Source organism: Cyprinus carpio, chromosome A23, assembly GCF_018340385.1.
Source record: "Cyprinus carpio isolate SPL01 chromosome A23, ASM1834038v1, whole genome shotgun sequence".
Classification (NCBI taxonomy): Eukaryota; Metazoa; Chordata; class Actinopteri; order Cypriniformes; family Cyprinidae; genus Cyprinus; species Cyprinus carpio.
In genome coordinates, this window is record NC_056594.1 from 3,479,264 (window position 1) to 3,506,357 (window position 27,094).

Sequence of the window (27,094 nt, forward strand, 5' to 3'; positions counted from 1 at the left end):
AAATTAAAGTATTTTGACAGTGTGCCTGAGTTGATAACCACAGGTAAAACCATGCATGGCTTCTCACTGCCATGGTTAAATGTAATTATAATTAAGGTTAAGTTTTCAGTTTTGTTTAATAATGGTGTCTGGGATTTATTGGACCTGCTCTGAGCTCAAAGTATACTGTACTTTGGCTTTTACGCATTTCAAACTATACTCCATTTGATAATCATCTTTGTCCAGTGTCTGCGGCATTTCTCTCCAGAAGTTATGATAGATAAAAATGTCTTTATATTCAATTAATCTAGAGTTGCTGATATCTCTTTATACCCATCATACAAACACAGGCATCTGTTGTTGTTGTGGTCTCCGGTAGATGGTGTTGTTGTGTCTCTTTTTTTTTCTTTTTCGGCTGTGAAACTACAGGTGACCTGTGCGTAACCAAAACGGTAACATGCTAAAAAAAACTTTGCAACTACATAGCAAAGCCACACCCACTGTGAAAAAGGAAGTGTACCTAATTGTATCTAATGTGTGCATTAAATGTGCACATGTTGTGTATTTCAAATCTTAAAAGTATATATATAATATATATATATATATATATATATATATATATATATATATATATATATATATATACTACTTGCAGATACTACATTAATAAAATAAAAGGACATGAAAATTGTGTAAAAACTATGGCAGAAAGACATATATATAATACAAATTTCCACACCAAATGTTTGTCTTGATGTGAACAGGCTCATGGGCATAGTTTGACATTTGAGCTTGGGGGAGTCAGACCGAGCCAATCAATTCAGTCAGTCACACTTTTAAACACATTTCAGCTGTTCTATAGTAAACCTACAAGTTCATGTGTTACTTGTAATGGATGCACTATGTCTGTGTCTGTGCTGTGTTAAACTTATCAATAATGCACTGCAAACATTTTTGTCAACATTATCATTATATGCATATTTTAGGAACTTTAGGAACTTTTAGCAAGTGCCCCTGGTTCTGTCACAAGCAACAGCCTTTAGTCTGATGTTTGCAGTCTCTCGTGTCTCTCTCATAAGCACGTCCCCACAGGTTTCTTCTTCTCTGCCAGTGTTTGCAGTAAACGGCTTGTTTTTCTACTGTTTGTTTGTTTATTTGTCTTATTTTAATGAGATTTAATGAGCTTTATTAGTCCGGCTTCCTACAAGTATCAAAACACCAATGCCAATCAAATCATTTCATTTTCACAAAACTTCAAAAATTCCTCTGTGGCTTTGATTTACAACTGGCTTTTAAATATTTTACTTGGCTAATACAAAAGACTAGTAATGAACTTTTGAATCACTGGGGTGATAAGGAAAGCCATTGATACTGTATATAACATGTTTTCTGATTGCGATTCATAAACATTTTTATAAATGATTATGTTGCGGAGTACTTTTAATTGAAATAAAGTGTGTATTGTTACATCCAGACAATTTATATACAATTGATGGGCGAGATGGCAGCATGCATGTATCATTGCTAGAAAGTCTTGTTGATAAGAGACCACCAATGTGAATAAAGCCAATTAGCAGAACAACCCAACCTTTAGCATTAACAAGCTGCACAGAGAGGGGGGTGCAACTATGTAATTACTAACATCATAATTAAGCATGCAGATTATTGATTGAAACCAGAGGAGAATAAATATCCAGTGTGGTATTTGCAGAGAGCTATGCTTTTTCATATAACATGTTTTTTTTTTTTATAGAGAGAGAGAGTGTGTGTGTGTGTGTGTGTGTGTGTGTGTGTGTGTGTGTGTGTAGAATATGTTGTCTGCAGTACTAGAGCTGCCAGGTATTTTTCTTAGAAAATTGGCAAAAAGGTTTAAATCCATAATGGACCTGCATCTGGCAGAGAGACAAGAAAATTAGCTTTAGCCATTAGACAAAGGTCAAAATAAATGAGGAAGAGTGATGTGGATGATAGAATGAGTATTTGTTTGCTTTCTTCCCAGAGGTCAGCTGAGTTAAGAAGAGCAGTAGGTAATTTGGTGTGATTTTTTTTTCTTTAGCTTTTTTGTAAGCAAAACACAGTCATGTTCAATTCAGACGAGATTGAAATCACAAATGATGTTTGTGAAAGACAAATTTACATGACCTTCACTGGGGAAACTAGTCCCGCATGAATAAAGCTTTTCTCTCTCATCGCATTCAGTGCAGACTTACATGAGAAAAAATAAAATCTTTGCCATGATGGATTTGCCATCATGGTGTGGTAATTGAGCAATTTTAAAAAGTCCACAAATTGACCCCACTTACTTGCGTACATGTACTTGTACAAATAACTAGTCTTGTGGTAAACAGTTCATACATACAAATTAATCCACAGAAGAAAAAACACAAAAGAAAAAGAAACAATATAAATAAATAATTGTTAGGTACAATGCGTGTGTTCATGTTATATTACAAAACACTTTTGCTGTTTTTGAGGTGGGATATGGGTAAGGTTTGGGCCAGGTTAGGCGGTATGGTTAGGTTTGAGGATGGGTTAAGGGGTAGTTATAAGGTCAACAGTGAAATTACAGATATGATTACAAAAATGTATTACAAAATTAATTACATGCAGGTACTTAATGTAAAAACATGTATGCACACAACAAGTGTATTGTATCAAATGATTAGTTTAAATGTTTGCACGTAACAAAGTGGAAACAAAATTTGTCTTTATCATCTTTAATCTAAATTTGAAAATTTGCTTCCTCACTGGAAGGACGTTCCTTGTGTGACAACATCAGACGTTAAAATGACTCCATATCACTCGGAAATGCATCAGTATGTATTTAGTAGGTGGCAGATCTTTTTGCAAGCTTGCAGCCAATTGTAAGAAAAGGGTGGGGTTTAAGTGGATTAAATGATTGGAGAAGTCCTGTAAACTTCATCAGAGAGATGTTGGCATTTTGATTAACAGAAGAAAGAAACATATGGATCAATTGTTCAAATTGTGCAAATGACACATATTCCAGGTCACTCACTATTCAGGCTTCTGTTTAAACCACAGACCCCATAAACAGAATGCAAGAGAATGTGAGGCATGAGGGTGATGACAGGATAAGAAGAATGAGAGGAATACATTACAACACAGAGCTGTTTGGACTCCATTACTGTTGGAATCGGACAGATAGCTTTTTCTTTAGATGGTTGCCCTCATATGACGACAGTAATTGATTTCTACGCATCACAGAGCAGGAATGAATTGGTGGACCTTAGAAGATCCTCAGGCCCCTACGGGACCGTCCAGGGCAGTGCCTGACTGTAACGCTCACAGTCTCTGTCGAGTTTAATCTCAGTTTCATCTGACTGCAATTTCCAGATCCATCATTTGCAACTTTTGACTTGTCACAGAAATGAGACATGATCAAATGTCACACTGATAACTCTCAATGTCTCCACAACTCACAAGACTGAAGTAATATATAACTGCATGACAAACTAGATTTTCAGTTAATGAATGAAGTATCAGTGCTGGCTACACAGCAAAAAAGATAGCTGTGACAGTATTTAAGGCGGCTGTATCTATAAACAGGTGCAAGAAAAAAAAAAAAAAAAAAAAAACACCATTCAGTATGCAAATATTACAATGGCATCTTTGCTATTAGTTAGATTATGAATGGTGTTAAAGTTAAGTGTGAACATGCAAATGTTAAGTACAGTAGTTTGAGTTGAATTAAGTGCAGTTTGGAGAAGAGGAATTTCAATATAGCCTAGTGCTTCCTTTTAAGCACTATAAAATAATTTAACACACACACACACACACAAACAGATTATTCACTTTTTCTCAGAAATAAAACAGTTTTTTTAAGCAGTTTTCAGCAAAACATGCCGTCCAAGTCTCTTGCTGCGTCCAATGTCTTGGCAGCCTTTCCTGAGATGCACGTTGCTAAAAGACCCTGCTAATTAAGCTTAATTAGTCGCCTTTATTCTCTATAGTCTATTCAGTCACAGAAATCTTGTGCTCTTTAACCTCAACCAAGCTAATGTTAATTAAATCACTTTATTTATTTCATCTTTATTTATTTAGTTTGGCCAATTATTATTATTTTATTTTTTATGTTTTATTTGTATTTATTTATTGATTTATTTTTGCTATTACACTCAAAATAAAGGTGCTTCAAAAGTTTCTTCAGGTGATGCCATAGAAGAACCATTTGTGCTTCCACAAAGAACCATTCTTTTCTTACCTTTTTATAATCTGAAGAACCTTCTTTCACCACAAAGAACCCTTTGTGAAACAAGTTGCAAGTTATACAAGTTGCACAAATGGCTTGTTTGCTGTATTCTAAGTTAAATTACTGTAGCTTTGACTGAGAACAAGAGTAAACTTTGTTTTTTCAACATACAAGAAGCGTGGTGTTTAACGTCACTGGCATCAAACTTGTCGTGATGTGTTTTTTTACACCATATTTTAACAAGCAGAAATGCAAATACGATTTAAGAACTAGCAGTTTTGGTCTGTTCTTAATTAATCATTTATTTATTTTAGTGTGCAAAGAATTATGGGTGTCAAAGTTTGATTTATAAAATGCATTCACTTTAAATACAAATTATATCTTAGTATCATCTTGCAAAATTCATTTTGACTCTCCAAACGTGATCTTGCTGTTTGTCCAGTGTGTGCCACAAAGCCATTGCCACATTGCAGATATGATAACTTGGAAATGAACATCAGAAACACACACATATCCCCTCAAAGCAGGAAAGTGTGTTTATCTGATGTGGGTGTTCAGATTTTCCTCAATATACATGCGTAGCTTCCTTTCTACTGGCAAAACCAGCCACAGAATAAACACCATCAATCTGGCCAGCACACTAGTGCTATCCAGCACCCCATCAATCATTCTGAGCACCCCTTCCCCTCTCTCTCTCTCTCTCAGCTGCATTGCAATGGGATGCTGTAACTATGGCAACCAGACTCATTAAGCAAGCAGAATGAGTCGTCTTACACTGGTTTTTATTTGTAGTTGCATTAGTATTAATGAACATATGGCACAAATAATTGCTTAAAGTGATCAAAGAATCACTCTGCCTCCTTCTAACACACACACACAGCTCCGCGCCTCCACTCGGCCACACCCTTTCTTTCTGTCTGTCTGTCTCGTCATGCCAGACGTATCCTCACATCTCGTCTTCTCTCTTTCTAGGCCTATCAAAAGGGTTTTCTTTTAAGTTACATTAATTTTTTATCAGCAAGATGAGTTGTAGAATAGCAGGAGAAAGCCACCCGTTAGCATTCCCATTCTTCTCAGGGGCAGTTGCTGAACCATTGCAGGACCCTCCATAAATATTTAATTTTAAATCTGCTGTCTTTACAACTCACGGGACACAACATTACCTAATCTGTAAATACCATGTGAATAATGATTTTATAGCCACAGGAATCTATACTATAAAATTAAATTAAACAAAACAAATGAAAAAAAAAAACAAAAAAACAAATGCTAGTTATGAATGGCCTTCAATGAGAATTTTTTTATTTTTTTTCAAAACCAGACTGAGTAGTTATGGTATCTACTAGAGATGTGCCCAAATCCAAATACGGTATTCGGAAAGGTAATGACGTGTACTATGGCACCCCTAAAGGGAGTAAATACGAGATATACGAGAAAAAAATGTATTTCAGTGCTTTCTCTCACAATTATATCATTGGGTAATTATCCTGTATATAAACTGCGGGCATCAGGGAGCCGTTATTAATATGCAGGACATTGAAATCAATTATGAATGCACGTTTGCTTTTTACTTTCACTTTCGAGATTCGATATCACACGTAGCCTTCTCTACTACGGAGTGGCACTACATACCACACATTTCACAAGATTAGATGTTTGTCAGTGGTGCTCAGGATCTGCAAATCATTCGCTATCATTCTCAGTTATCTCTCCTTAACTCTCTCTGTTTAGGTGGAAAGTGAAATTTTAAGTATTGTAATGTAATAGGCAACCGCTAGCAAGCAGCTAACCATGTCCCTTTAGTGGCTCCAAAACGCATTATTCGTTTTCCATTCCTTTCTGAAAACGGATTCACTATTCGGGCACATCCCTAGTCTACCAACCCAGGACTAATTGGGCCATGCTGACCAGAAAACCTTGACTCCTTAGTGGTGTTTGCTAAATCAGGCATCAGACTTACTATTATTTGTATTGCAGCTTGTTGTGCTTTTCTCTCAATAACAAAGAACAAACACGACAGCGGTGAGAAAACAGTTAAGAAAGCATCTTATCATAGCGACGTGGATATGTTTGGACTAGCTCTGCAATTTGTGCACAGTCTAGTCATGTCACATTTGTTTACTTATTTATTTATATAGCACAGACACATTTATGCATATAGCACTTTATACAATAGATTGCTTTAAAGCAAGCAGCCTTACAGTATTAAACATGCAAAACAGTGTCAGCGTCCCTTTCAATTAAAATTACAATATCTGCCATATAGCAGTTTTCCAGCACGCTCATGATTTTTCTCATGGACACTTGACCTTGACAGACTGAACAGAAGAAATAAACCAGAGAGGATTTGCCTTGTCCAAGAAGGCCGAGCCTGAGAGCAACACCTAACCTGTTACATAATCACCATGGATTATGGTAGTTTGAAGGTGTTTACAGGCCCGCGGCAAAGTTTTCCAGAAAGTTTACTTTGGCAAGCTGTCTTTAACTCCTAATACAAACTCCAAACATACTTAGTTTTGGCCAGATTTAGTCATAAATGATGTCACAGCTGGTTGTTCTTTAAATTAGCTTGAAGTATATAGGGACCTTTACAATATAGGGACCTTTATAATCAGATGCTTAACATATGTGTAGCACCAAATGCGCAACCTTTCAAAGTATATTCCCACAGCCGCTCAACTGTCTGTCTGACAAATGCCAGTGTCTGCACTATTTCTCTCCAGAAGTTATGAGCAATAAAAATGTCTTTGTACTCATTAAATCTAAAGTTGTGGGGGTCTCTGAACCCCTCACACAAGCACTTATCAATTTGAGTAGACTGTTGCTCTTATTTTGTCTCAGAATTTTTTTATTTTATGTATTGTTTTTTGACTGTGAACAAATATTGAGATCTGGCTGTGCTCATACAGTATACAGCTACTCTTGAGGAAATTTCAGTTGCACACTGCATGCACATTCTAATGTACAAAATGATATTGAAAGACATATCAGAATATTGGCGACAGCAACAGTAGAGAAACTGCTAAAATGCTTAGAAATTCTTAGCACTGCATAGCAATCATCCACAACACCTTATCATTGTGGTGTAACTTCTGCAACACTTATGTTTTCTTCAGAAAACGTAAAAGTCAACTTAGAGCAGTTTCATACTTTTGCATAATTTAGGTATAAGGAATCTCCCAGACCTCTGAGCACACACACACTCACACACTCACTCACACACACACACACACACACACACACACACACACACACACACACACACCCACACACACACACACACACATCAGACACACACACACACACACACACACACTCACTCACACACACACACACACACACACACACACACACACACACACACACACATACCCGTGTGAATACGCCACATTTGTAGCAGATTATATCACAGGAACGTGTTAATGAGGGTTCAGCACTATGTGTGTCTAATTAATCCCAGTGGAATTAATCATCAGGAAGGGATCAAGATCTACTCAATATGGAAATGAGTGTCAACAGAGAGTTCATCCTTCACCTCATCAGTATGTGCACCTACAGGTGTATCAGACATGTGGGTATGTACAGGATAAATGAGAGGGTCAGAGGTCAAGTTAAAGGACTGGAATAAAGATTATCTATGTGCAATAAGTTATGAACCTGCTCAAAAATAATGATAATAATAATAATAATTCAATATGGTGAATGAGCAAGAATGTCAATGTAAATATATTCATTCAAAAAAAAAAATAGAAGTAAAAATATACAAATAAAATAAAAGTTTGTACTTTACAAAAGAATCATGTTGTTAGTTTAATAAGTAGCTTAAAGCAAAAACCAACCTAGGCTTATTAAAAATTGCTCAAAATGATATTACATTGCTTTTTAACAGCACTTTCAAAGTAAAATGTCCATTAAGTGCTAACAGTATGTTCAGTTTTATCCAAAACAGAGTATTGTGAGTGTGGCAATATTTTACAACTAAAGCTGTTGTATGTATCACTGAAATAAAATGGTATGTGGTGCTAAAATTCGAAAACTTTCATGCCTAACAATAATGTACCAAAACACCTTACACTAATCCCTACTCTAACACTAAATAATGTTGGTGACAAAAGCAATCTGGAGATAAAAAGCAACCATGCTATTTTACCTTGCTTCTACAAGTCTTTGAGCTGTTTATCAAGTATCATAACTTGTTGTTCAATGGAGTGGTACCCGAGCACTCTAAAATGCAATGCTGTACCAGGTGCGCTACCAAGCAAGTTCACTATGTCAGAAAAGCCATGCATATGAGTCTTTAATAATAAATAATCTGCCCCTGTAATCATAATTTTTGAGAATATGAACAAAAGATGTTGGTGTTTTACTGCCACTAGAGTTCACTTCAAATGCAAAAAGAAAATGCGGTGAATTATATCTGTGTTTTTTTAAGGTTTTGCAAAAATTTAGTTAAAGGTTGTTTTTTTTTTCAACAATAAGTTGCCAAACACTATTGGAATCAACTAATTTATTCAAATCTGGTTTGCATGGTACAGTATGAATGGTAAGCATGAGCTCTGTTATCAATATAGTAACTCATGCAAGATTAGTATTTGCTGCAAAAAAGGTTAAGGTTAGGTTTATGCAAGACTCCAAACAAACAGTCACATGAGAACCTCAAGTGACTTCACAGAATGAAGGTTTCCATTTCATCAGGTCCCTATATTTGTGTGAAACATATCAGTGAGTGCCTAAGTAGAGTGTTCCGAAGCTCATTTGGGTTTTCAAACAAAGTAATGTTTAAGACATCAAGGAGAAAGAAACAGTGAGAAATACGGAGGGAAGAGAGATGCAGACTAAACAGTGGAGATGTTTAGACTCCCCCATGGTGTATGTGCTGAGAGACTACAAAATGAAACAATGAATCTCCATACAAACAAAAGCTGATTGCACAAACAATGCCTGCTGTAAAATCATCCAATTGGTTTGTTTTTCAAGAGGCTTTCGTACATAACTTTGTATTTCATTTGAATAAATCCATAGCAGCAGGCCCACAGTAGGAAAGGATTGCTCCGCTTCACGGCACTTCAGCAGATATGTATTCCCTTGACAAACTGTCTGCAGGCTATGATATGAGTTCTGCAGTTAATTTTTACAAAACAGCCACAGCTTTCAACTAAATGTTGCATGGGTAATATATATATAAAAAATAGAACATTAAAGCATTGATCTCAAATGGTTTACCAGCTGCTTTATACATTAGAATGGAAGTAAATAAAGCATGCATGTATTTTTAATGTTCAGACGAATTCTACGGAATGGAAAATGAGCCAATGCTCTAGTATTATCTCAGAGACAGAGAAATGTTACTGCAGCTACAGGTTTAATAATTCAACAAAAGGTTTTAAAAATGTGAGAACATATTGGAGCACCCATCTCTGAGTGGTTGTATCTAGAGAGCGTTTGCTCCGAGTCACAGTGAGACAGGAGTCCCAGGAGAACAAGCGCAGCATTAGTATGCTTCTCACCGCCTGCACACTCTCAGATGCTGTGTGTGCTCCACAAAACAGGTGTCAATATGCCACAGTAACACACACGAGGTACCATTAGATGCTAAATAAACCCTCTTATAAACCCTCTGTAGCATACAACACTTGTTTAATCCTAAAGACCACTTGTTGAAAAAAAAAAAACTGTCAAGATTGTGTTGCTCAGTGTGGCAGCTATAGAAAGGAAGTTACGCCTTCCAATTTAAAAATACAAAAGTTTCACAAATCTCACATCTGGGACATTTAAGCGATGTACAGTATATTCATTTTGATTTCCATATTAACTGGTTCTCATACTTAGTTTGCAGAAAATACTTTGGAAATACATTATATGCCTATTTACTGCATTAAGGGTGTTTTGAAATATGGCATTTTTGAAGCAATATATAATGGACAAAAACACTTTCTATTCAGTAAAGCTGCCTAAATTTAGATTCTTTATGGCTGCATTTTCATGGTTTTGGTTCAGTGTAGATTAATAACCATTTAAATGTAAATTTGATTTAATTTTGAACTTATGATAAGAATTTGATCATTAATGGATATTACTGAAGGAAACTTTTATTTTGAACTCTACAACTTGCACGCACATTATCGCTGGACCAAATAATTATTTTTTCTTTTTTTGTAAGATTTTATTGAACTAAACCTTGCAAACCATCTTAAAAATAGCTGCTGCTGGGCATTACCAAGATGGCCGATGTCTGTTTTATGCAACAGCATTAAACAAAGGATTTTTGTCATTAACAATTTTTTTTTTTTTTTTTTCATCACTGATAACGAAAATTAGATGACAAATGAGCATCATAGTGATTGTTACACTATTTAGATTAAAACATATTTAAAGTATACGATTCCTGTAATAAGCACTTTTTTTAAAAAGTAAGCTAAAGTCTTTTTCACAACTCATTACAGTATTATACTGTTAGCCTAGCAACATGCCAAAGCTCTACTGAAATCAACTGTAATTCAATTAGTGCACAAAATGTTTGTTCCACAAACAAATGCAGCTTGAAGGAACATCAGCCAAAGGTTGAGAGACAACAAACTTGATTAAGACGCACCATGAGAGAGGTATGATGAATATGAAAAGATACTAAGTCCCTGTCTGTCGTGGTGAATAATTCAAAACTCTTCATATAATAACAGCAGTAACAAAATAACAGTAGCATCTGTTCCCCTTATTAAAGCTGCAGGGAGACTGCAGAGAGGAATTAATAAAATCAACATCCAACAAACATAACATAAGACAAGAAATGTAATTATGAATTCAATACATAACGCTTAGATATTATAATGCATTGTTAAACAAGATACAAATAATGACAGTCAATAATAATAATAAAAATAAATGACAGTTTAATTATATCCATAGGTTGTTTTTAATAACCAATTTGACCCCCGAGACCCCCTGTAGCGCCAGTCGTGGTTAAAATGTTGCTCATGTAGGCAGTAGAGGCTGAGATAGTCTCTGTGTATCTCCCTCATCATGCTCCCTTCCCCCTGTTGTGTCTCTCTCTGTCTGTCACCTTCTTTGAACTTGCCCTTCCATCCCCCCTTCTGTTCTGTACTGCAGCTTCATAAGGAATACTGAAGACCAGTCGCTGTATGTATTTGTGTCTTCACTCCACACATTAGCTCTGTTCCTCTGCAATCATTTATCTGTCTCTGGACGTGTAACCCTGCAGCCACAGGAGCGGACGTGCGGCTGGAGATGTAGTCCGCATTACGCCCCTCTGAATTAGTGTCTGGGGACACGGTTATGCCTCCGTGCTGGAGATGAGGACATCTCCTGTAATAAATCATTGCGTACTGTTAATTAAAGCATCCGTCCGAACTATGCTCCAAGAATGTGTGTGTGTTTAGCTCTGACTAGTGAAAACGTGTTAAACTGTGTGCATGATTGCGTTTATGCAAGCCAGTGCCCCTGACGGTCGTATCCTTGGAAAAGATATGACAGTGGAGAAAAGTGGCCTTTACAGCAAGACTATTAAAAACTGAGGGACGATGAATCCTCAATCCTCATGTGTGGCAAATTTGGGCACAACAGAGCAGCAGTAATATTGTGTTGAAAATGGATTTTGGAGGGACAAACCAGTTTGTATAGAAACTTCCAGATGGCAGACAAGGTCATTGTGAGTTGAACATTTATCAATAAATTCTAACAATTATCTTTTTTTTTTTTTGAGCAATGACAAGAAACAAAAACTGTGAAAAATACCAGTTTACAATTGGTATGAATCAGATTGAAAAGCCTTCATGTAAATAGTTCAGGTGACCCAACTGAGCTCAATTCGGATTCAGTTTGAGTCTGATTAAAGGGCTTGTGTAGACTTGATCTGATCAAAAGGAAAAAAATTAAGCATGTAAACACTTGAATCAAACTATTTTCTCAATCAGATTCATCAAGTCATGGCTGCCCACTGCTCTGGTCGTGTTTTTTTTTTTTGTTGTGTGTTTGGTGTTTTTTTGTTTTTAATGGTATGCTTGGGGTGTTTTGGTTAAACTTCCTTAAAAAAAAAAAAGGCCTATTATTGAATATCCATTACTCTTTCAGAAACCTGCCGTGTGTGCGTCTGTGAGGAATAACTTCATCCATACTTATTCTTCTACTTCACGCAGTATTTTGAGTAGCAGAATTTAAATCAGAGTCACTGGAGGAGAAAAGCGAGGGAGGAAAAGTGTCTTTACTCTGGGTTTTCTGGCTGTTGTAAGCAGATCGGTGTTCTTTGATGAAGCCGCCCACTCGGACCTGAGCCAGAAACTCACGCTGTTTCCATCAGAATCCTGCTGAATATTATCACACTAATCCCTAATTACCAATCGCTCTCGCTGCAGTCTACTCCATACCTCCACACAAACACACAGGAATAACTTAGAGGGGGTCACTTTCACACAAACATTAGGGCTTCGTAAGCCTCTGGGAAAGGTCAGAGAGGCACAGAGGTCAGAGGTCAAAGATGAACTGCGATAGGCTCTCTGTAATCACTTCACAATCTCACAACAGAAAATTTAAGACTGGCAAACATTTTGGTGTTTCAGTCTTGTCTCATCCATGTACTCTTAAAAAGAGGACAAATTACAAAATAATGAAAGACTTACTTGAGAATAGACTTAAATAATAGACTTAATTGAAAACTGAATGTAATTGTTGGACACTTAATTGCATGTTAACTGCAATTTAATGAAAATGTATTGTAGGTTAATTACATTATATGTCAATGAAATATAAATACTGTACACTGAACAAAATTACAAATGCAACACCTTTGTTTTTGCCCCCATTTTTCATGAGCTGAACTCAAAGATCTAAGCCTTTTTCTATGTACACAAAAGGCCTATTTCTCTCAAATATTGTTCACAGATCTGTCTAAATCTGTGTTAGTGAGCACTTCTCCTTTGCTGAGATAATCCATCCACCTCACAGGTGAGGCATATCAAGATGCTGATTAGAAAGTATGATTATTGCACAGGTGTGCCTTAGGCTGGCTACAATAAAAGGCCACTCTAAAATGCGCAGTTTTATCACACAGCATATTATGGTTTGTACATTGGAGATCGATTTCTGTTTCTGCAGCATTGAGCAATGTACTGTAGCCAAGCACAGACATATGTTGATTTCTTGAATCAGAGGCGTTTAAGTTACAATTTAATTTACTCGCTGATTTATTTGGTGGTTGTTTTTTTTTTTTATTGTGTTGTGTTGGGATGGTATCATTTTATTATAGTGTAGTGTTGAAGCAATGTAAATAAAAGATTTGTTGTGCAGCGTAGAGAACTTTAATGATAATAACGTATCTTTGTGTGATCGCTATGAATGAACTAAGATGAGTGACAGCTCTTTGTGCCATAGCAACACTCCACTAATATGTAGAGTAAAAAAATAGCAAAATTGCTAGCCTGATGTCTTCGGGCTACCAAAATGTATCACCGCCTTCCCCTGTGGGCTATCTTGAATAGTGATATAAAATTCCTAACTTGATTCACGTTGTTCACTAGCTTGTAGGGGTGAAACGGATTGTAGTTGATCGTTTGCACTTGTTTCTAATTCTTGCCGATTTATTTTAAACATTGAAGCGTTTTAAAACATTTGGGCACATTCGGAGCTAGTACGCTGGTTTTTGCATGCACTCATTCAAAGCGCGCACACAGAGCCGGGTTTCAGACAATGCGCGTACACATAATTGATTCCTTTTTCGCGTATCCTTGCTTCTGAATGAACACATACACACAAAATTATCTCAAAATAATTATCTCTGCAAGTATTCTCATAAACACAGTCGGTTATGTCTTAAGTGAAAAGCCTTTTTTTGATATGAAGAGATTTATTTTGGTTGTATATTTTTTTTATTTGATTTGGGATTTGTTTTAAAATTTCAAGTTAGTTTTATTATTTAACATTTCAGTTTTCACAAAGAAATATGCAGCATTTTGTATGATAAATAATAAAAGGACACCTTTTCATTAATAATTTGTCTTAAATCTCTTTTTTTACAAAATGACCATCACCTCATGTTGCAGCATGATAATGCATGGTCCCATGTTACAAGGATCTGTACACAACTCCTGGAAGCTGAAAACATCCCAGTTCTTGCATGGCCAGCATACTCACCGGACATGTCACCCATTGAGCATGTTTGGGATGCTCTGGATCAGCGTATACGACAGTGTGTTCCAGTTCCTGCCATACATCAACTTCACACAGCCATTGAAGAGGAGAGGACCAACATCCCACAGGCCACAATCAACAACCTGATCAACTCTATGTGAAGGAGATGTGTTCCACTCACTGATCTATTAAAATAGAGAACCGGATTGCTCATGACGTCATTAAAGTGAAGCCGCCGCGCCGCCATATTGGTAATCCCTAGTGTGCGTAAATGTTCTATTGAATTAATAGGAAATTGTATGATTTTAATGAGAAAACATCACCTAACAAGTCAGCGTTTATAAATCTGAAGTATCCCTGTACGTAATTACAATGCAAACACCCTAGGCATGTAAACAGTTATTTTTTAAATGTCGGGAATTTCCCCTACTTATTAAAAAGCTACTTCATTACAGTAGCGAACATCATGAACATGATAAACATCAGACGGACACGACCTCAACATATAAAACAAAGGAAATTCTGAATTCTGAAATCTGAATTTATTCAGAGAAATAACTGACTATAAACAGATTTAAAGACATAAAGCTTTATTTCCAAGATAGTAAGTTAAGCTTTTCATTTTTATTATAGAGTAACATTAGCAACATAATTGTATTATTCATTGTAATATATTTAAATCCATTTCTGATACTAATACGTTCATGTTTAATAATTCCTGAATAATTATGTTCATAAAGAAATGGGCTATATTTTGTGTTGGATCATTACCTGTGTCATCAGTGCACAGCAGACACACACACATAAACGGTTTAAATATATCGCTTATACTGCCCCCAAAGACCGTAAACACTGCAGATAACATCTGAAGTAAACATTAATTTACATACATATAACATAAAAACTAGTACCGTTTGACTGGTTTGCTTCAAATCGGGTGATTTTAGGACAGCGGTTTGAATGTGACTCAATGGTGCTCTCTGCCGGTAGGGATTAGTAAGATGGCGGATCGAACACTTCCGGTGGCTTCACTGCCTGCTGGCAGTTTAGAACGCAATGAGCGATCCAGTCATATATAGATCAGTGGTTGCACTACGTGAGGCAAATGGTGGTCACACCAGATACTGACTGGTTTTAGGACCCTCCGGTCCCACCAATACAGTAAAACTGCACATTTAAGAGTGACCTTTTATTGTGGCCAGCCTAAGGCACACCTGTGCAATAATCATGCTGTCTAATCAGCATCTTGATATGCCACACCTGTGAGGTGGATGGATTATCTCGGCAAAGGAGAAGTGCTCACTAACACAGATTTAGACAGATCTGTGAACAATATCTGAGAGAAATAGGCCTTTTGTGTACATAGAAAAAGTCTTAGATCTTTGAATTCAGCTCATGAAAGATGGGGGCAAAAACAAAAGAGTTTCATATCTACATACTATATATATTAAACCCTTAAACACTTTGCAGATATTGAGTATTGTGGTCATTTATCACCATGAGACTTTATTCTGCTGAGTTGTTTGTAGTTTCCCTTATTGCAGTTTCTCGACAGTCTCCTCAGCACTAAATGAACTGGACTTTCTACTTGGATATGCTTTTTTCTCCCCCATCTTAATTCTTCCTTCTCTTTCTCCCACAGAGGAGGCGGATAAACAGCATGCTGTGCTCTTTTAATGGGGAGGTTGGAATAAAGGTTTTGTTTTTTATGTCTGAGTGTTGAGTAAATGTTGGGTGTTCCTTGTGACTGTTGTAGATATGTTTTGATCTTATGTTGTTATCAGTGCTCATGTTAAAGGGGTAGCTTTAAAAATAAATAAGTAAATAAAAATCTGTCATCATTTATTCATTCTCATTTTTTCAAACCCTAATGACTTTCTTTCTTCTGTGGAACACAAATTATTATTAATTTTTATTTTTTTGGTCCATATAATGACAAAGTCAATGAGGTCCGGTGTTGCTTTGCACAATACTGATTTTCACTGCATGAACAGTTCAAACATTCTTCAAAATATCTTCTTTTGCATTCCACAGAAGAATGAAAGCCACTGCTTTGGAATATGAGAATGAGTAAATGATAACAGCATTTTCACTTTTGGGTGAACTATCCTTTTAACTAATCACATCTGGTACATCTGTGTGTTTATCAAATTTGTTTTGTTATGTTCATCGATGAGCGTCCAACAGCTGTTCACTGTTAGTCAAACAAATGTCTCTCATACTAACAAACATTCAGTCTATGCCTTTTTATGTTGAACTGTTCCCTCACATTGTGAAGACTTCTTTCTTCAAAGATCTCTTTGAACATTAGTGCAAGATATCATTTGCACTTCCTGTGTTAGATTATTATGGTTTGTACATTCTTAAAAATAATCTGTTAAAGGAATAACACATATACTGCTTTTAATTATTATATTTTTTTTTGGTGTACTTTGTCATTTTTTTCCCCAAAAACAGTCACAACCAGTGTTGTTTTTAACTAAAACTAAATCTATTAAACTAGTTTTCGATAATTGAAATAAAGCTAAAATTAAGATAATAATACATATTACATAAAAAACCTAAACTTAAAAAAAATTAAGTTACTAAAAATGAAACAAAAAGCAAAATGGAATGAACAATAAAATCTTAATAAAAACTGAAAATAGAAAAACAAAAGCTAATTAAAAATATTACTAATTTTAAATAACTGTTTTTTATTTAAGTATATTGTAACGTAATTTATTACTGTGATTGTAAAACTGAGTTTTGACTAAAATCTATAAAATTATATAAAAATAACACTGGTCACAACCACAATTTATTAATTAGAATTAATTAATTCATTTTTCAGAATCTCTCTTTGACCTTTCAGTAGGCTCTTTTCGTTATCTTCTGTATGTGCATAACCTAAAAAAATCAGCTAATCATGCTGAACTTGTTGCTAATGTGTAAATGTGGGCAGTAATTTGATAACCATGTTTTTTCAGCTGTAAAAAAAAAAAGTGATTTTTGGACAGTTATGTAAAAGTAGGTTTTCAAGTGCTTTCATTTCAAAATATCAAAGTCAAATGGATAGCATGAGCTCTTTAACTCAAAGCGGTGATCTCCTCACCATGTGTGTGTTTGTCCAGGTGAACAGTAGAGACCTGGCTGGGCTCTCTCAGGAGCAGAGCCTGCATGCGCTGCGCTGCCGGAGGAACATGAGGTGGGGTCCGAGGAGGAAAGCAGCCATGCCTGGAGCTGCTGGGGGGACGATGGTAACGACTGACTGTGTGGACAGTGGGACGCAGACAGTTATTAGCTTCCAGCACATGGTGACATTAAGCAGACCCGTCCATCACAACAGACCAGTGTCACCTCCATCCCCTCCATTGCCGCCAATACCAGAGCCCTACCTCTTCAGCCAGCTGTGAGTGTGGCTTTGAGAACAGATGTCGGTTAAGGAACAGTACTAGCAAAATCAGTGCTGTTATGATCTATGTATATTATACATATAATAAAAATAACTAATTACAGTACTGTTCAAAAGTTTGGGGGTCAGCAAGATTATTTAAAATGGAAATCTTTTACAACATTATGAATGCCTTTACTGTTACTTTTGATCAGTTAAATGCATCTTTGCTGAACAAAAGCTCCAAACTTCTGAATGTTATGTTACTGCACCTTTTACAGAAAATACTTATTTTATGTCAGATACTTATTAGTTAGGGCTGTTTTTACACTGTAAAGAACATTTCTTGCACTTTTTTTTTTTTTTTTTTTTTTTTTTTTTTTTTTTTTTTGTTGGTCAAGTGACCATATATGTATTTTAAATATTTTTACATATTTATGTATATAAATATATATTTTATAATACTTGTTAATGAATCGCAAATGTATAAAACCTAAACAATTATTTGTCTAAAGATTATATGGAACATATTTAGGAGTAACAACGCATCTTACGCCACTCTCCTTTCCAGCAAAAACACAAATATTTTTACACGAGAATTGCATTAATTTTTCATTATCGTGTCAAAGTTTAAATGCATTGCAAAAATAGATAACTATTTGAAAAAAAGAAAGAAAGAAGAAGTAGTAAATAACTCTGGTATAATGTTGAAAATGCCTCAATTAACAATTGTATGCTTTGCCTCAAATAATGTGTTACACTTACAAACACTAACACTGCTTTTCTGTGACTTTTCATTTCTGTATGTCACTCTAGTGGTTAATTCTATATTTTGCTCTTTGATATTGTTTCTCTCCTCAGCCCTGCTATTGACCATGTGTACTACGACCCAACGGACTACTTTGACATCAGTCAACATGAGGTGGACAGACAAGATGTCCTGGAGTATGAGGTCAACACCGGCTCTTTAAACATCCTCGAATATACGTTTGCTTCAGACTGAAATACTGCTGGAGAAGTTTCTTATCTGTGTGTGTTTAATTCTCTCACTATCTGTTTTCCTTCAGGAGGTGGAACTGTGTAAATCTTCTCAGCAAGATAAACTGGGTTTAATGGTGTGTTATCGCACAGATGATGAAGAGGATCTGGGTATCTATGTGGGTGAGGTGAGAAACGGGGAATAATGGGAATCTGCTGACCGATGAATTATGGATGAAGCCTGAGGGAGGACTGTGAACCTATGCCCTGATGGTTAACTGTTAGATAAATCACCAATTTAAATAAAGTGTGATATTAAATCCAAAACACTAAAATGGCAGTATCAAAACATTGCTGTTTAAGCGTCCCGACCAGCCTGACACAGTGGCTTGACTATCATTTTTTTGTAAATTACTCGTCACCTTTAACTCAACATGTTTATATGGCAGAAATCTCCCACTTAAAGCAAATGGTGTATTGTAAAGAAGTAATACAGGTTAAACGTCACAGATGCTGTTGATCAGATACATTTTAAACTAATCCTGTTTTTGAAAAATAAAAACTTATACACAGTAATGCATTTACATGGATATTTTATAGTTTCAGAATAAATGTTAAAAAATATACATTTTTGACTGGAAGCACTTGCCCATCAAAAGCATTAAGCTCCCAGTTTGCCTTCGTTTCAGTATACACAGTAACTAGTTACATGTCACAGAATTACCTAATTAAATTACAAAATAATTAGTCACAGTTAATTATGTTAAAGAATATAGAGGGGGTTACATCTGAATATTTTCACACACATTATGTGTGACACATACAGATTTGATTGATTTCTTTCCCAAATTGCACTGATTGCTTTAAAATATGAGACGCCAATATTTCAGGAGTTCAGCACACAGAATAGAACACATGCTTATCTGATAACTGTTTTATTTTCTGTTTGGGTTTATGTATATTATGTTTATTTTTTTTTCTTTTCCAAGGCATTGTTAGATGCCAGTGTTTCCTGTCATATATGCTATGCAAAGATTTGCTGTCAAAAACAGTATCATAGCTATTAAACCATATATTGTTATGATTTAAAATCTGTATTTAACCTTAGAATGATCTCAAGGTGAAAAGAGGTGCTAAAGTCTGATTTTGCAATGACTGGGCTTTAAAATTATTATATTCAGTGGCTTCTCCTAGTTTCTTAGTGATATTTACTGCCAGATTACCAGGAAGTGGCCGATTTTGTTCTCTTTGACTCGTTGGATAGAAATGGCATGTTTTACTCGCAAATGTTTTATGCGATATTCCAATTTTGTGCTAAGTTAAATTGGATGGAAATCCAGTTAATGACATTAGCTACAGACATTCATATGACAAGCCATCAGATTTATCGGCGGATTCTGCACAGCATAAAGGCGACTCACAACACGCGTTTACCAAAACAGTGCTCCTCCGCAAGTATCTTGTAATTTTATGCTTCAACCTCTAGAGGGCCAAAAGATGCGTAGTTTGAATTCTTTGGTAACGAGTAGCTTGTATTTACCTGGAATATTCCTTAAAGATGTCTGAGAAGTCAATTTTAATACTGTAATACTGTGTCTTGTCTTGTCGTTGTAGGTCAACCCTAATAGCATTGCTGCTAAAGATGGGCGAATCCGTGAGGGAGACAGAATATTGCAGGTAATTAAACAACACTGATAAACAACCCTTCAAATTAAGCTGAGTTTAAGGTTAGTGGCTTGCACAACATTCTTTTGAATAGTGAGCTAGTAGATGTTGATCTGCTTAAAAAATACCCCATCCAAACTCAGGATGTTAGTCATTGTCTTTAAAACTAAATAAAACAATTTTATGATCTCTTATTAAAAAATGCTAGGCTTCTCACAGCTATATAAATTTTATATATGTGATGTGAAAACGATGTTGATGTGTATTGGTGTTCAGATAAATGGGATGGATGTGCAGAACAGAGAGGAAGCAGTGGCCATCCTGACCAGAGAGGACAGCACCAACATCTCTCTGCTACTGGCACGACCAGATATTGAGGTGAGACTCACTTTGAAGTTATTGGAATAAACCATATTTAATACTGTAGGCCTATCTTTCCACAGTCAGATATGATCACTTGATTCAATTAAGTTAATTGCTTTGGCAGTGTTTCCTACAGAATTTTCTCATTGCAGCAGGGGGAGTGTAATTGAAAGACATGTTGTCAGTTTATTGTCCTTGAATTGTTTTGCAGCACCCAGCCTTTATCTCACTGCATTCAATTCAAAGCGTGAACACAAAACTGGAGGAAATATGGTTTATTTTGCTGTGGATTTAGTAGTGGCACAATTCCACTGCTGGAAACACTGCGCTTTGGTGAATGACAAATATTACTAAAGCCATTAACAGCAACAGATGTGAGATTCAGACATTATATGAAGTGTATAATGTTCTGCTTATTCAAGCAGTAACAGACAAATGTGTTTTAGTGTACAGGTGACCACATGGCTTCATTCTGTTCTCTGTTTACAAATGAAACAGACAGGAGAGATCAGAGTAAGACAGAAACCCCGACGAGGAAATAAATGGAGAGGAGAATGGGAGAGAAAAAAACAAGGACACACAGGGTCGGTTCGGCAGTCTTTTGTTCTGCTCAAGGTTACGCTTGAGAGAGAAACACACATAGAACATCCCATAATACACCACTTCCAACAGCGAGTCACCATGTCCATTTAATTTCCTTTGACAGATTTCCATGGCAGCTTAATACATCGGCTGTGTTCAGAATGGAATAATAAATACTGCTTACTGAACAATGTATATTACACTATGTACTGCCTACTCTTTAAAAAGTAGGCATAATTCCACAATATATGATTCAAGCAGCAGTATGCAACATTATTACATGACCACATTACATTGCAGGGTAACTAAGTGTCATCCATTTATCATATTGGAAATTATTTTCCATTTTGTATCAGATTATAAAGCTACAACAGAGTAGAAATAAGATCAACAAACAAGTTTGTTTAAATCAACACAAAAATGATGATCAGGGTCTTTCTGTGTGACTCATCTTCATTGATTGGTCCCAAATCTCATTGTCTGTCAACATGTTTTAACAACCAGATTTATCATCTTTAGCCCATGTGGAAGCCATAGCAACAGTCCGTATCCCACTGGTAAATATTTAAATAAAACATAACGCAAACCCCCGAGGAATGACCCAGTACATGAATACAAATAAACCAAGTCAACATTTGAAGTCTGAGGCATGTTTATGAAGTTCATTTAGCATGATGCTATTTGACACAAAGCTGTGCAAGGAAAACAAAGCAATCAAGATCTCAAAAAATACATCTTATTTGCATATAATAAATCTTGATAAATTAAGTATAGAAAGATGCTGATCTGGAACCCACAAAGACAGATATTTATCTTTATTAAAACGTAGTCTATAGGTTATATTGATGAAAAGGCTTCATATACACAATTGGTCTGAATAAGACCTATTTGGGTCCAGTTCTAAATAAAAATCCATTGTTAGTTGTATTCAAGCATGCTGTCAGATGTATTCATGAATTTGGCATAAAGTAGAAATCTAATTGTGATTTATAAAAAAAAAAAAAATTAGTAAAAAAATTAGTAAAACCAGAGATGAGAATAAGAATGGATGAACAGTGAATGGCCATTTGGGAAACAGTTTTTAGGATTTGGGGTCAGTAGCACAGGTGTGTGTGTTGTGTTTTACGGAAGATCCAGATGGTGTGTGAGCCTTCGGGCCAGTATATTCCCAGCACAGGTGGCTCATTTGAGAAACCTCTCACGTTTAAATGTCTCCTAAAACAGATGGGAAAAGACCCTACAATCATTTACAGTATCCAGACTTGGGCTTACTCAGGCAAACACTGCCCTCTGCTGCTCAAACAGGGACATTTCAATGTGTTTCCTGCTTTAGACTAACGTGTCAGACTCTAGTCCTGGAGGGCCATTGGCCTGCAGTGTTACACTCCACCCAGCTCCAAAACACCTGCCTGCCTGGAAGCTTCTAATAATCCTGAAGACATTGATAGCTGGTTCAGGTGTGTTTAATTTGGGTTGGTGCTAAACTCTGCAGGACAGTCGACTTCCAGGAACTGAATATGACACCCCTAGACTGGTGGATCCCAGCCATGTACATGAGAACAGAGAGTACACGTTTTACATAATTTTACTTCTCCTTAAGGTCATCAGCTCACCAGTAGAGACTCTAAGACCTGAATGGGTGTGTGAGACAAAGGAATCATGCAAAATGTGCAGTTTTGGGGCTCCAGGACTGTAGTTGGGAACCACTGCTTTAGACCAATCAAAATGTTTATAGTATATACACATTGCTCTGCACTTTTTATAGTCTATACACATTGCTCTGCAATTCCTAGCATGTTTTTAATATTTTTCTTTTCCTATTTTGTAACATTCATTTTTGGCAGAATGAGGCTGATGATCTAGATTTGGAGTTGGGTGTGGGCCTGGATCTAGAGGACTTGGAAAATGTCTCTAACTCACCCAGCCCTCAGCAACGAAGGGAAACTAGCTCTTTGTTGAGCGACATCAATGGGATCCGAGCTGCTCGGCCCAACTTGTGGCACACTGCTCTCAATAACAGCCAGGAGCTGGACAGCGGGGTGGGTCGCACCGATGAAAGCACACGCTGTGAAGAGTCCTCCGAGCTGGCCGATGATGCCACCAGTGCATGCACAACCAATGCCACCAATACACCTGGCAGTTTGCGCAAGTTCCGCGCTGCTCAGCACGGATGGGAATACATCCACTACAGCAACGACTCACTGCTGGGGCCAGATGGGGTGGGAGCAGTGGATCATGGGGCTCCTGAATCACTGGGCTCAGTGACCAGCAGAGTGCAGATGCCAGGGTTAACTGAAGAGGAATATGAACGCTACCGAGAGCTACTGGAGATCCGGTGCCTTTACGAGAAGAACGGAAATGCACTTTTTCTTTTGGATGGAAGGAACCATGGTGGAGGAGTTGGGGATTTTCCAGGAGCAGGTGTTCCTGTAGACATGAATTGTAATGAGAGCCTGATGCAGCACGAGATTGCCCTTCTAGATGAGGAAATACGGCACCTGGAGTTTAAGTGGCGCAATGTTTTGCGGGCTCAAAAGATGCAGCAGTTGCGGCAACGCTGCCTAAAGGTCTGGCCAGCTGACGAAGAGGATGACGAAGAAAAAGGAGCAAAGGCAAGGTGTGGAGGTGCAGAGGCGATCCACCATGACCTGTCAGATATCAACGAGATCCCGGAAAGGGAACGCTCTGATAAGGAGAGTACAAGCGCTTATGCAGACGGCGGGGAAAGTTGTAGAAGCACGCCTTTGGCAAGTGAACGATACCCTTCACTGTCTCCGGCTGGAGATTCCAGTGCCTCTGCAACCATGCGATCTCGGACGCCCCGTCACAGAACAAGCACAAACAGGGAAAAGAATCTAAACTTACCTTCTTCATCGGATGCCAAGAAAAAAAGTGAAGAAACAGGGGACAACAAAAACTCTACTCCAACAAGGCTTCGGTCATTATCCCGGAATGGCGGGAGTAGTAGAAAGGACTTGGATGGAGCACGACGGGGGTCCCATGCAAATGAGAGTCTCACTACAGGGATTGTGAAAGGTGGAAGGAGTGCAGAAAACAGTCCATACCTATCCCGTCGCCGCTGCAGTACCACGCTGCCTCAACGCTACCAGAGTTGCATGCAGTTGAGGGACATGTCAACAAATGACAGTCCAGAAGTTAGGGACGCCACTGAAGAGGTTCCTTCTCACTCCAGTACCTTAACTAGTGCTGCTCCTGCAACTTCTTTGATTATACCTCCTCCACTGCCTCCATCTTCACCTCGAATGGAGTGGAAGGTAAAGATCCGCAGCGACGGCTCACGTTATGTCGCTAAACGTCCGGTAAGGGATCGTTTGCTAAAGGCTCGTGCCATGAAGATTCGAGAGGAGCGCAGTGGGATGACCACGGACGATGATGCGGTAAGTGAAATGAAGATGGGACGCTACTGGAGCAAGGAGGAGCGTAAGCAGCAGCTGCTGAGAGCTCGTGAGCAACGGAGACGCCGTGAATTCATGATGCAGAGCCGACTGGACTTCTTGCGGGAGAAAGAGAAGGAACAAGACTCCGGACCTCAAGGACAGGCGTCCATACTTGAGCTGAGCCAGAAAAAGAGTATGAAGAAACGCAGTCGACGCATCCTGGACAACTGGATCACCATTCAGGAGCTGCTGGCACATGGGACCTGTTCTGTAGATGGGAAGAAAGTGTACAACCCTTTGCTATCTGTGACCACTGTTTAATAAATGGTGTGAAATGAGACCTTTTCACAAGGAAAAAGATATTTGGACTACAAAATTCACCAATTATTTGTGGTTGTCTGACAAAAATGCCAAGTAGTCACGAAACGATGAATATAAATGTACAAGACAGAAAGACTAATTGAAAATGAATGTAAATTTTCATAATTAACATGAACTCTGGGAGCAGCTCTCTGTTCCTATACACTGCTTTGATGCTTGAAATTTCAGAGTCACTCTCAGACTGTTACAAAAAAGCGCTATACAAATAAACTTGAATTGAAGTGGTGGTCTTGAGCATTTCCAAACCTGATTTAAACTTTTTCTTTAATAAACACTTCAATCTGAGAACATTTTATGATAAGAGAAAAAGTTCAAGGGCCTGTTGCTTAAACTGCTTAGACTATTAGTCATCTCTTGTTGGTCAGAATAGTTTTTAAGCAGTGTTTATGCAATTGGCCACAGATCTCGTGTTTTTTTTTTTGTTTTTTTTTTTTTTGAGGAAATTACAAAGTTAACCTGGTGATTAAGTGGTGATTAAGTGGTGGTTAAGAAATTGCTGCTGTTGTTTTGGCTCAACATGTATGTTCTTCACCTGTAAATGTAAAAGAACAAGAAAATTATGAACCATTACTTAACAGTTGACTTTTTGAGTTGATTTCACAATTTTAGAAGCATATTAATCCATTGAACAAAAGAACCAAAAAGCACATTGACAACAAAAGTACAAAAAGCAGGACATTTTCAGCACACAAATATAGGCACAACAAGGTAATGTCAAGTGTCAAACACTAACATTGTCCAAAGAAAAATGATTTGATTGTGTATTTTGTGTGGTACATTTGTCAACACTCAAGGAACACATCAGATGTTATTATCACTCTTAAAAATTATTTTGTTGTCAGCTTGCAAAATCACATTTCAAACTTATTCTTTGATATTGTAAAAAGTACAGTTATGGCCGAAAATATCGGCACCCTTGGTAAATATGATCAAAGAACGCTGTGAAAATTAATCTGCATTTTTAATCCTTTTGATCTTTTATTTTTAAAAAAAAATTCCCAAAAATCTAACCTTTCATTGAATTATAAGAATTTAAAATGGGGGGAAATATCATTATGAAATAAATGTTTTTCTCTAATACACATTGGCCACAATTAACGGCACCCTTTTATTCAATACTTTTTAAACCTCCATTTGCCAGTTTAACAGCTCTGAATGTTCTCCTATAATGCCTGATGAGGTTAGAGATCACCTGACAAGAAATCAGAGACAATTCCTTCATCCAGAATCACTCCAGACCCTTTAGATTCCCGGCTTCTCCTCTTCAGTTCACTCCTCTCATTTTCTATAGGGTTCAGGTTAGAGGACTGGAATGGCTATAGCAGAAACTTGGTTTTGTGCTCAGTGACCAATTTCTGTGTTGTTTTTGAGGTTTGTGTTTGGATTATTGTACGGTTGGAAGATCCAAACATGGCCCATTATAAGAGTCAGTCACTTACTGATTTTTAAAAAAAAAAAAATTTATCTGTTGGTATTCGATAGAATCCATGATGCCATGTATCTAAACAAGATGTCCAGGACCTCCAGCAGAAATATAGGCCCACAACATCAAAAATACAGCAGTATATTTCATTGTACACATGGGGTATTTTTTATCCCTGTGTTCACCAAACCCATCTTGAGTGTTTGCTGCTAAAAAGCTCATTTTTTAGTTTCATCTGACCATAGAAGCCAGTCCCATTTGAAGTTCCAGTCGTGTCTGATAACTGAATATGCTGGAGTTTGTTTTTGGATGAGCGAGGATAATTTTTCTCGTAACCCCCCCAAACAACATGTGGTGATGTAGGTGCTGTTTGACAATTTTTTTTAAGGTTTTCTGACCCCAAAACTCAACTTTTTTCTGCAATTTTCCAGCTGTGGTCCTTAGAGAGTCTTTAGTTACTCAAACTCTCCTTCTCACTGCACATTAGGACGATATAGACACACGTCCTCTTCCAGGCAGTTTTGTAACATTTTCTGTTGATTGAAAATTCTTAATTATTGCCCTGATGGTGGAAATAGGAATTTTCACTGCTCTAGCTCTTTTCT

General features: G+C 37.1%; 1 protein-coding gene across 3 annotated transcripts in view; it reads left to right on the plus strand.

Annotated features, from left to right (window-relative positions):
* Positions 1-26,033, plus strand: part of LOC109061722 (PDZ domain-containing protein 4) — a 29,425-nt gene extending 3,392 nt beyond the window's left edge. Inside the window, exons 2-8 of one of the 3 annotated variants that reach the window (XM_042712641.1) lie at positions 15,969-16,010; positions 17,440-17,717; positions 18,561-18,651; positions 18,767-18,865; positions 20,292-20,354; positions 20,619-20,720; positions 23,132-26,033. In XM_042712641.1, coding sequence (XP_042568575.1) covers positions 15,969-16,010; positions 17,440-17,717; positions 18,561-18,651; positions 18,767-18,865; positions 20,292-20,354; positions 20,619-20,720; positions 23,132-25,006 — 2,550 coding nt within the window. In that variant the 3' untranslated portion in view covers positions 25,007-26,033. Of the gene's footprint in view, positions 1-15,968; positions 16,023-17,439; positions 17,718-18,560; positions 18,652-18,766; positions 18,866-20,291; positions 20,355-20,618; positions 20,721-23,131 lie in introns of all 3 variants that reach the window. The other 2 variants (XM_042712640.1, XM_042712642.1) reach the window with 2 other exon arrangements.
* The last annotated feature ends 1,061 nt before the right edge of the window (positions 26,034-27,094 follow it).